The sequence below is a fragment of the Photinus pyralis genome, unplaced genomic scaffold, assembly GCF_008802855.1.
Source record: "Photinus pyralis isolate 1611_PpyrPB1 unplaced genomic scaffold, Ppyr1.3 Ppyr1.4_LG2, whole genome shotgun sequence".
Taxonomy (NCBI): Eukaryota; Metazoa; Arthropoda; class Insecta; order Coleoptera; family Lampyridae; genus Photinus; species Photinus pyralis.
In genome coordinates, this window is record NW_022170403.1 from 46,906,535 (window position 1) to 46,918,705 (window position 12,171).

General features: G+C 37.1%; 1 protein-coding gene across 1 annotated transcript; it reads right to left on the reverse strand.

The window, feature by feature from the left end:
• Positions 1-1,257: 1,257 nt before the first annotated feature.
• Positions 1,258-2,293, reverse strand: LOC116164058. The gene is made up of 2 exons (XM_031478185.1): positions 2,281-2,293; positions 1,258-2,219 (listed from the first exon to the last, which is right to left on the reverse strand). The coding sequence occupies exons 1-2, from the start codon at positions 2,291-2,293 to the stop codon at positions 1,258-1,260; spliced, it is 975 nt and encodes a 324-aa protein (XP_031334045.1).
• Positions 2,294-12,171: the final 9,878 nt, after the last annotated feature.

Genomic DNA, 12,171 nt, shown 5'->3' on the forward strand with positions numbered 1-12,171 from the left:
CGCCGAGAACGGTGAATGAAATTCGAAGAAATCATAAAGAAGGATATATATCCTGCCTCACGGCTAACTTTGACTTGGATGAACAAACTTCTTTCCGGTGCAACCGCGTTTAAACCAATGCCTTCACTTGCAGTGTTCTATATAGTAGGAGAGTTGGCGCACATTTTTGGGTAGGTCTTTGAGGCACGCTAAAAACTTTGCCAGGCGCCTTCAAAGTTTGAAAAAAATATTGTATGCCCAGTCGGGTATCCGAATGCGTAAGAAATAATTCATGATCTACACATTATTAGTGTCGTCTGAATTATTTGTAATTGTATCATGTTGAAATTTTCATCGTTTCTTATTCCGAAATAAAGACAATTCTCCTGCAACTTTCGTCAAAAGTGATCGAAATACACTAGGTGTTCGGGTATTCATTGCGGCTAGTATAGGTATACACTTCAAATCAGGAGTCCCTTGGCTCTGCGTCATTGATTTGTGAATCAATTTCAGACAAATTTTTTTATAGATTTCGCACACTTCAATAGTTTTAACGTATGCCTGCATACGTCTGAAATTGATTCACAAACCAATGACGCAGGGCCACAGGCTCCTGATTTCAAGTGTACATTATTAAGGATCCTCAGATCCTTTATACTATCCTTGCCAGGGATCTGTGCCCCTGCGTCATCATTTATATTTTATGGTGTAATATGAAAAAAGCTAGTCAAATTATGTCCGTAATAATTATATGTATAATATCCTTGAATGATAATGTATGCTCAGAGATGGCGGCAGCGGCGCAAAAAATCTTATTGACATTACGAAGTTTTGTTATGCTGTGAATTATCTGACGAATTTGTAAAGCGCAATTAATGGTCGGCAAAATATCTTAATCTGCGCCTAATTTGTAAATATCCAAGAAATTGCCTTACTCTAATTAAACTAATAATCAAAACAGTGTCATGTTTTATGCAACGCTGATGTAAGAAACAACTACAATTTTACTATAATTGATAGTTTAAAAATGAATCTTGTAGAGTTTGGGCAGTAAGAAGTGAAATTTCAAGCACCCAAATCAGTTGATTGACTCATCGAGTGTAATTTCTTGATATGCCCAGTAAAATCTGTAGAAGGCTCAAGAATTAAAAAAAAATCTCATGTCAGTACATGTATATTGTTACAATATTATTAATACATCAGTGTGTTAATAACATTTCAGTAATAAACTAATCCGTATCCGAATCGTAATCTGAACTTTCGGAGCAACTACCAATATTAATTATCATTTCGTTTACAGATGAAATCTAATACTTCTTCTCGTTTATACCACGCCTTTATAACGTCTTCTGTGTGTCGCACACAATTGGCCCAAAACGTTTCGTCACATTGTTGCAGTGCCTCGTTCCACATAGAAATTACACTGTGGTCACTGTAGCCGTCTCGTCCAATATGTTTATCGTAATAACTTTTAGCATGTGCCCACACCAACTCGATAGCATTAAATTCGCAGTGGTAGGGTGGTAATCGTAAAACATCATGTCCATGGTTCCTAATGATGTTGTCGACCTCATATTGTTTTTGGATTCCTAACGATTTTATAAATGAATACAGCTCGGGCTTGAAGAGTGTAGAATCAAAAGGAATATTTCTTCTGGTCAACCCAGCAACCATATCACCTTTAGTCCAAGACGATGTGGGCAGTTTCTCTAATGTAGAGTGGTATGGTGCATTATCGATGACAATTAACGAAGGCTCTTCCAAGTTGTTTAACAGATTATTGATAAGCCATTTCTTAAAGAGATCTCCATTCATTTCCCCATGATAGTCCTCTTTCAACGACTTCGAGACAAATAAAAGAGAAGCGTTCTGTATAAACCCGGTGCTTGTACCAGCATGGACAATAATAAATCTTTTCCCATCGTAACCTGCAGGTTTTCGCACACTTTTTAAATCTTCATCTTGCCATGACTTTCCGGGGTTTCCCTTTGAATAAATCCATGTCTCATCCATGAACACAATTGGTCTTCGACTAGATGAACGTATCTCCTGCATATATTGTCTAAGAAACTTGGTTCGCATTTCTGCAATGTTCGGCTTTTCTATCAATGCCCTACGATTGGAGTCTTTTTTGAATTTAAATCCAAGGGCATGTACCGCACGATTTAAACTTCTGTCACTTAATAATACATGGGAGTTTTTGATTTCAGCATTTAACGCTACCACCGTGACATGCTTCTCTGTAAATAATTAGATACATTTTAAAAATGAACTAAGAGTCAAGTATTATAATGAACTCACTTTGTGCATACATGTTATACAATGCATTCCGAATGCACATTTTTGATGTTTCCGGCAGATTTTGGTTTGGCACGTGGTCGTTTTTTCCCAGGACTTGACAAAATTGGATTGACAAGTGCTCGAGACTTGATTTTTTTGACCATCCTGACAGATATGCCTAGGGCGTTAGCTACACGCTGTAATTCTACGATCATATACACTGGAGTGTAAATACTAACTACGTACCTCTTGGACACAAGACACAGGCAACAAAGGTGCGCCATTTTCTTTCTCTTTTTCAAAATACTGCAGAAGGTTAAACACAAACTGCTGTGATTGTGTGTGTAAGGTAGCCATCGCAATGGGTATTACCCAATCGGTACAAAAAATAGGTAGGTGTATGAAGTAGGTAAAATAACTCACACACGAAATAGTTCTAAAAAGAACTGTGATCGACACTATGTAATAAAAGCGGAAAAAAGGTAAATGGAAAGAATCAAACAAAATGCATTGACAGATGAACGAAATGAGAGGTTATGTATGTCGGTCAACAAAACAATCACGTAGCTAGTCAAATGAGTATCCAATTTTATAAACATGAGAAACAGGAGCCACCTTATTTTCATCGGTGTTCTCTTTTCACCGCATTGAATCCATTAATAGCGTACGTCGAACGCGTGAAATGCACTTTATTTATGATCTATCCTTGTTTGAATTGCGCGGTAATGAAATGGCATTATCAACAAGTTAGATGTTGCTTGATTCGTACGTTGATGACGCAGGGGCACAGATCCCTGGCAAGGAATAGTTTTGTATTGTCGTCCGTCCGTGTGCGCTCTAACCGGCCGATTGTGTTGAAATTTGGTGTACGGGTACTTTGGACGGACGCTATTGATTTTCAGGAAGCTGGTTCAACAGGAACAACAGTTATACGACTTCGAGTGAATCGAGAACAAGAAAAATTGCGGGCTCAATATAATAGAAATAAACATATTTCATTCCCTAGGTCATGTATCGAGTTCAGACTTTCGCTAGATAATTCCCTATGACCCTTAGATTGTGTAATAATTCAATATAACTCTTCTCTGTGGTATAGGTCAAAAGTTTTGTAGTAAAATGTACCAAAAATTATTCTTTACACAGGAATTTGGAGTTGTAAAAGCTTTCAAACGCATTATCTTGATTCTGAAAGAGTACATCACGTGCACATTTGATAACCGCATGTGTGTGATTTAAAAATGTTAAATTATTCTTCTGAGGCCACATGGATTTTGATCAAAATACTTCAAAATCGTTATTTATGCACCAAGATCGTTGGGAAAAAGACTAGGGGCATTATCTCAATGCCCAAGACATGAATTTGATGCATTTTTGGCGACCATGTGGATTTTGATGAAAACATGTCAAAATCGTTATTTATGCGCCCTACCAGATTTTGGGGCCCTATCAGTTACCATTGCGCTCTAATTAATAAAACACGGTACATTTTTGAGAGAAAGTTTACACGAAATTTTAACAGCACTGCACCCTTTCGAATTTACACACAAATTTTGCATACTTAAATTTTAGAAAGATGCTTTGAATAACGAAATCTTTCACTGAATGAAGAATAGAAATACATTTATTTATAGTGTTTCCAATTCTCGCGTCAAATTTAACTATGGCATGGGGCACAAGTCGTAGAAATGATTGCGTGCAAATGCTGGTTACACTAATACAGACTATTGTATAGATCACAAATAAAGTATTATTATTATTTTGCAAAATTATGGCGCACGTACGATAAGATAAGCCTGTAATGATAACTAATAAAGATATTATCGTTTCTATTAAATTACACCTACCAGCCTGATTCGATAGTTTGCGAATTGAATTCTTAGGGCTCTGCTACATATGTTGTCGTACATCTTCGATCGCTTCCACACTTCGAATTGACGGACGACCTGTTAGTTTGACATTACAATTACACTACAGGTTTTATAACTGAAGTGGTGGTCAGGTCAGGACCTAATATAATATAACCATGAACCATCTTCGAAAATAGGGCTGCTCAACGGTTTTTAACAGCTGGGCCAAACTGACGATTCAGACATTTTGCACGGGCCACAGACGACTTTTAGGACTTGCAATGCAATAAATAAACAATTCGAAAGTGCCATTTGGCCGACCACTTTCTCACAATCCTTCGCTCCCTTATTTTTGCCGTGATCTATCATAGAAGAAATAGCGCGTGCTCGGGGGTTCGAACCTGCGTCTTCATAATCTATAGTGTGTTTCAATTTTGGTATTAGAAATGGTCCAAAATATACAGCAAAATTCTTTAAAAAAAATATGGGATTTAGGACCGCTGTGTTTTCAGAAAAAACAAACGATTAATTAGGGAAACGTAAGACTAAGAGAAAGAAACCTCTCCTAGCCGAAAAGAAACATTATATTCACTGATGTGGTCATTTAAAAAATGAAATCGCACCTCGCTTTGTTTCGGAACAGATATCTTGGTTGGTGTTTCTTAAAATTCTTTAAAAAGGTGTATATTGATTACGCAGTTTTAAAAAATCAATAAGGGTAGGTATTCACGAGGGTCAAATATACGCGCATAAAAATACAGAGTAGTATTATTTTACGATATTTCGTAACCATACAAAATATCTTGAATTTTCATTTGCTAAACCACAATACGAAGGTAATGTACATTTACCTGAAACCGTCAAGAAAATCTAAATTTCAGGGCTGTTTTGACATTAGAAAGTTGATCTTGACCAGACTAGACTGTAATATTTTTGCCCGACTCCCATTACAGTCCTAGTACATGCAAAATGACAATTAGATCGTTCATTGAATAAGTTATTCAATCAACGATTGGATAATTATAATGCAGGCTAGGTGGATATTTTTAAATATTAATAAGGTAAAACCGGGTGAGATGCCGCACCCCCCCTCTAGACAAAACTAAAAGCGCCATCAACGAAATACACCTACAGTACTTTGTCACTGTTGACACTGTATGTTGTGCAAGGGAGTACATTTAGTTACTGTGTTCAGTGTATTGGAAAATATCATTTTACTTTATTGTAAGTATCTAATCATTTTCTTGACTTACACATAACGATCTACAACTACATAAATGTAAAAAATAGATGGCTGCAAGGTAATTATGTATCTAGTTCTTGTCTTCTAGAACAACTTCGTGAAGTTAGGAGGTTGATAAGCAATTGCGCGATACAAAAATGGCGTGCGGCATCTCTCCCATTGTTTTGGGAGAGATGCCGCAAGTAAGCCTGGGTGAGATGCCGCATACCTTTTCTGAATAAATGAGAAGTGTGTTAGGTTAATACCAATATATAATTATTACAATAAGCAGCAGCAGCTAAAAAATAGATAATCAAATCAATTTAATATACAGTTTTAATCACCAATACTTAATGATATAGTGTGTTTTGTCTGCAGAAAATGCCAACAAATTATAAAACGGTGTCGAATAGAGGTTCATGGAGTCAAGCTAATTTGGATGCTGCCATAAATCTTATACAGAACCAAAATGTCAGTATCCGATCAGCTGCAAAGTCGACCGGTGTTCCCGAAAAACATTAAGAAACAGGATGTCAAAAAACAATTTTGTAAAGCAAGCAATGGGTCCTGCTCCAATGCTTGGTTATGATGCTGAGCGGAAGTTGGTGCAACACATTAATGCGTTACAAACCCGTGGATTTGCACCTACAAGATGAGCTGTAAGAAAAATCGCATTTAACCTTGCTGAGGCAATGGGTGTAAAACACAACTTTAATAAAGAAAAAGGAATTGCTGGTGCGGATTGGTTGAAATCTTTTATGAGAAGGAATAACAGCCTTTCGATACGCAAAGCTCAAGGATTATCCAATGCTCGAGCTGAAGGCATGAACAAGAAGGAATGCAATGAATACTTCGAGCTCTTGCTTAAAACGTTAACTGAACACGATCTCATCAACAAACCTGGTAGCATCTGGAACGTAGACGAATCGGGCCTGCAACTAAATAATGAACCCGGCATTGTTGTGGCTAAAAAAGGCAGCGATGTGCACGTCAGGCAATCAACGGAAAGGGGAGAGACGGTGACAGTGGTCGCCTGCGCGAATGCCGAGGGTACCTTCCTGCCTCCTTTCTGTATTTTTAAAGGAGTAAAAAAGCAACAAGTTTGGCAAGAATCAATGCCTTCCGGAGCGGCTATCGAAATGAGAAAAGAATCAGCCTACATTGACGAAAACATCTTCATGAAGTGGTTTCGAGATCACTTCTTACCACGAAAACCAGCGGGAAAGTGTTTATTACTTCTAGATGGTCCTGGCTCGCACACGAACTCGCCCGATATTTTGGAATGTGCTTCCAGTAATGATGTTGTACTATTATGCCTACCAAGCCACACCACGCAATATTTACAACCACTTGACCGATCATTTTTTAAGCCTTTAAAGGCCCACTACAGGCACGCAGCAGGCGAGTGGGGAAACGCTAATCCTGGAAAGAAACTGGAGAGGCGTCATTTCGGGGAACTGCTTGGACAAGCTTGGTCTAAATCTGCAACTGTGCGTCTAGGTGTTTCCGGATTCAGGGCGTGTGGAGTCTACCCTTTTAAACCTACCGCTATTGCCGACGACGCATTTCTTGCAACGACAGACTATGATTCCCCACCATCTGACCAGGAATCAAATTATGATGATGAAGGTCCACTCCCGTCAACCAGTTCTGACCCTTCGACTGCACCATCGACCTCTAAAGAAATCACTACAATCATCGTGACACCTATAAAAGATAGCCCCATAGAAGATAGGTTGCCGTGTCGGGGGAAGCCAACTCCAACAAAACTCCTTCTCGAGGTTTCCCCAATTCCCACGCCCGTTTCAAAAAAACCATCTTCAAGAAAGCAGTCAGCTCAGGTGTTAACCTCGCCAGAAGTAATGGCTGACAAAACTAAGAAACGACTGGCTCTTGTTGAGAGAAAGAAAAAAACTGAAGAAAAGAAACTCACTAAAGGGGAAACAGCTGAAGAGAATAAAAAAAGGAAGAATGCAAATATAACAGGTCATGGAAAGAATAAAAGATGTGCTCGAAAAGACGATAGTTCTTCATCTGAGTCTGAGGATGAGCCTGTTCTAAGTTCAAGTGAAGACGACTCGGTACACGACAGTAATATGTGCGTGGAGTGCTACGAAAATTACAACACAACAACATCCAACGTCGATTGGATTGAGTGCATCAACTGTTCTAGATGGATGCATGAAACCTGCACATTGTATGAAACAAGATGTAACATGTGTGGCCGTGCAGAATTGAAAAAACAAACTATTAAAAATGCCAAATAAATTGTAAGTGCCTTTTATTGCAGTAAAAATCTACACGTTGACCGTTTTGTATGTTAATATCCATAAGCCATCTCTCCCTGCCCTAGTGCGGCATCTTACCCACCCAGGTGGGTGAGATGGCCAAATGCAGTTTCTTTAGTTTTCCGATTATATATAAAAAACTCTTTCAGACAACATTATCAATGTGAGATATATGGTGAAGTAACGACCAACGAGTAAGCTGGAGGTTAGATCTTTTTTTTAAGTTCAACTTGTGTCCATTTTTCGGGCTGAGAAGAAACGTGCGGCATCTCACCCGGTTTTACCTTATACCTACACAAAGGATAATGTTTTTTTAATTACTAACAATTAATGGAATATGCGTGGAAGTAATTATTCCTTTAGTTTTGCGCCATTTAATGGCCGTCTGGCACACCTTCAAGGTATAGGCTACCTACTGCAAAATTTCAGGACTCTAGAACCATTCCGTAGAAAATGAGCTAAAAACACAAACTAGCATTTGAAGAAAGGCTGAACATTGGCAGAAACCTGTTTAGAATTCTAAGGGGTAATAACATTTTCTGTTAATTGATATGCACTATCAGCTGCAATTCATTCTGGAGGTGAAAGGTATAGCAAGGGATAAATTGGGATAATTGATAAATTACATGCAGTAAATATTCTTGCGTTTTCCCGTGAAAATAAGATTTTTTGTCTTCAACAGGAGCTTTAGACAATTTCATTTCCGTTCCATCCATATATTCTATACAATACGGAAGCTCATTATAAGTGGATCATTTTCCTTTCTTCACTATTTGGCCAATAAATGTATTGCGATCTCAACTTTAGTATAGCCTTGAAGAATAAATTAATTAACCTATTTCTAAAGGTAACTAGAAACCTATTTTAAATATCCGACACGTCATTTTCTCTATGGTTCCTCCATCTCCAATTCCAAATATAGCTGCTATTTTACGAATAGATGCTGATTCGTCACTTGAACCTAACCGAAACAGACCTATAGCTAATTGAACTTGTATAGGAAATTGATGAGAGGAATTGCAACCATGAAATATTGGATCGTTCTGTATTTTAGAAAGAATATAATTAAGTATAGCACGATTCACTCGTATCATTATTGAATAAACCGATTTTCATCTAAATGTAGCAAAATATCTGAACACCATTCCCTAGATTTCGGTACCTATAGTTAATCGAATAGTAAGTATATACCTACCTATACGTTTCAATTATCATTAAATCTTCTATCAAAGTGTCTAATAATTTATCATATTCATTTCCTGCGACAAAAAAGTAGGTAAAAAAGTACAATTGGCATACATACTTTTAACTCTTATTCTATCAATATCCTGCACATACATTTCTAATCTCCTCTTTTGTATTTGATATGTCCAATCAAATTAAGGTTAGGAACCAGATTTAAAAATATGAGTTTATGTTTTTAAAATAAACAAATCACATAAACTGCTTTATTCACGAGTGGACGATTTCGTATCTTTGTAACTATAAATACCAAGTTACGCAAAATCTTAAAAATCGTTCGTGAATACCCCTAGTATCTCTACATGTAAAAAAATTATCAAACTCCTCGTGCGAGATCGAATAGACTTCAGCCCATATTTGTGCGGCATATCAGTATTCTAGTAGTCAGTTTTGACTCCACCATAAAATCTTGTCGAAGGCTACCACATTCCCCTCGTCGGTATCCACTTCTGACGTCCCGTTCACCCGCCATTCGCGTTTGAAGATTTAACTCCCCCATCAGTCCGATCTTGTCCACCACATTCCTTTTATCGATACCCACTTGTTCACCCGAAATTAGCATTTTGGTGGATTTCGCTAAAAACCCTCTGCAAAACAGTACTCAATTTTTGAGGCACTTCTCTGGAACTGAAGAGAAACTTTTGGGCGTCCACTCCCCTCGCCTTGCTTAATTTCGCCCCTAGGAAAAAAAAACAAAATTCCGTCACGCAGGAGTTGTGCGCATTTACAAGAACTTTCCGACGACACCAAACACGACAAAAAACAATCGAACCAAAACGGCAGAAAAAGATAGTAACAAACTGAAAAATCGCCACGTTAGTATAATACGCTCCCAGATGTCGCCGACCCCATATCATGTAGCCCCGTTCCTAATGTTGTTAATTACACGGTCCCGGTATAGTACCTACAATATACCTACACTCCTCGTCTTTTTATGAGCTTTCTTCTACGCGCCTGCGTTTGCTATTATCCAGCCAGTCAGTGAGACGGCCAAGAGCTACCTTTTTACAAATAAATTTGCAAAAAAGCGCTAAAATGACATAGTAGTATAGAAAATTGACAAAAAGAATGCTTCCTTTTGTTCAATTAGAGAAAAAATATCGTAATGTACATGTGCAATGGTAGTTAACTACAATTAATACATTTCAATGCAACGAGTCGAAATCAGTCTTTCAATTCTGTAATGAAACTGTTGCTATGTATTTAGATCGGCATCAAAAGACAATTAATATTTCGGTATAGGAACTCACACAGTAGTAAAAGGGTCGTTGGGTCGAGCTATAAGTGCAAAATTCTTAACGCCTTTAACTTTGTAACGAAGATATCGAATTTATAAAAGGGGGTCATTTTTTGTGTAAATCTTATTAGCACTATAATATTTCAGATGCAGCAGGATATATTAGACAAGTGACAGCAATGGACCTCCTACAGTTTTCCTTTTTCGTTCATTAGAACAACTCTATTACTTGGCCTGACCTCGACTTTATAAATCTCCACATGACGCTAGGTTACGTATTACTTCCAATACTTCGATACGTCTACCTTTTTTTATAAATATTTTTGATACTTTGCTATACTTTTAAATGCCTGAGTTAATAAAAGTGGGTAATTTTTCACAATTAGCACTGACATGTTTAAGGACCCTCACATTTACTTACAATATGTATAAAAGTCATTAAGGCACCAACACCATCGAAATGAGATCTCCTTTAATTAATCGTATAATTAATAAAGCATCGTCAAACTATAATGCTCTTATTATTGGCCCCAAAGCTAAAAAATCCATTGTCTTTTCTAGCCGCTACCTTAAATAATTCATCGCGTGTTTGTATCAGATTAATGAAAATCCCCAAACCTTTTCAAAATATGTCAACTATGATTGATACGAATTGTTTTGATGACTGTCAGGTTTTTTTCCGAAAATTTGGCACACGATACGAAAACCACCTGCGTTGCTATTACTAAACAATTTTGTTGGCAGTTATAGATGTGTTTAATTATTTCCCTTTAATAAATGCCATTTACTGAAAAATGTAAGTGTAAGTATTTAATTATTTCTATATTTTTAATACCTATGAACACGCTCGGAGCATTATATTTGGTGGAGTGGGTGCAATGTGGGTACAATATGGATATGATCATCTGAAAAATAATATGCTTATTGGACAATAAGTAGTTTTACGCAAAGTAATCGATGCGTCGAGCTACACAAGCGCGTTTTTGTGCGACGGATCGAGGTTTTATTAGCAAACTTATTTTATGCTATACGTAGTTTCATTATCAAGAACAACTTTTGTGCTGAGATATAATCTGTATGCAAAGAATTGTGACACAAAGCTAATGCTACTCGAGCATTCTACACTGATTCCTTCGAGAGTTATACTTAAAAAAACCGGAAAAAAGCGGATCGACCTACCGACTGAGCAACCAAAGTGTCGGTAGGTCGGTCAGTAGGTCCGTTGGATGCAAAGATTTTTTTAAGTATAACTGTCGAAGGAATCATCGTAGAATGCTCTAGTTTGAAGCATTAGCTTTGTGTCACAATTCTTTTCATGCAGATTGTATTTTAAACTTGTAGTGTACTTAACCCCCAGGTTCTACGTTAACTTCACACTACAAGAACACGGAAATAAAGTCAACCCGGCAAACGTTTAAAAATGGCCACTCGAATGACTGTTCCCTCTAAAACTAAACAAGATCCCGCTTAAATTTGAAATGTGGCACGTAATCAAACATCTAAGGCAGGACCCCGCTTACGTTAGTTGTAGACAACGCTATGACCTGAAGCACAGTAGGGAAGGAACGTAAAATAAAACACTCAAATTGTGAAAAGTTTGTTTAATAATGATCGCAATTATTATTGATTGTAAAAGCTCGGAAATTTAAGTCGAAATAAATTACATTGCAAAAATAAACTTTGAAAATGGTATTTCACTGAATAAAAATAGAAATAGGCTGGAAAAAGAACTTACCAATAAAAAAACTCAGCCGTCAAATTAATATCAAATTGTATTGTAAAATTAATTCTTTGTAATGATGTGGATGCGTAACATAAAATTATAACATCACAAAAAGTAGCAGGTAGACTTCAAGAGGTATCACACCAAAAAATTAGTACAACGCATCAGTTATAAGTTATAACTAAAACATAAACTGATTCAAAGGTTTATATTGAACATTCGCCAATAAATTATCTTGCCCCTTGATGTTTTAGATTTACAAAAGTGCGATGGTAAAATTGAAAGGAAATTTTTTTATGAAATATTAGGAAACTTGTTCCTTTCCGCATTAGGCACGTTATATTATAGTGTGC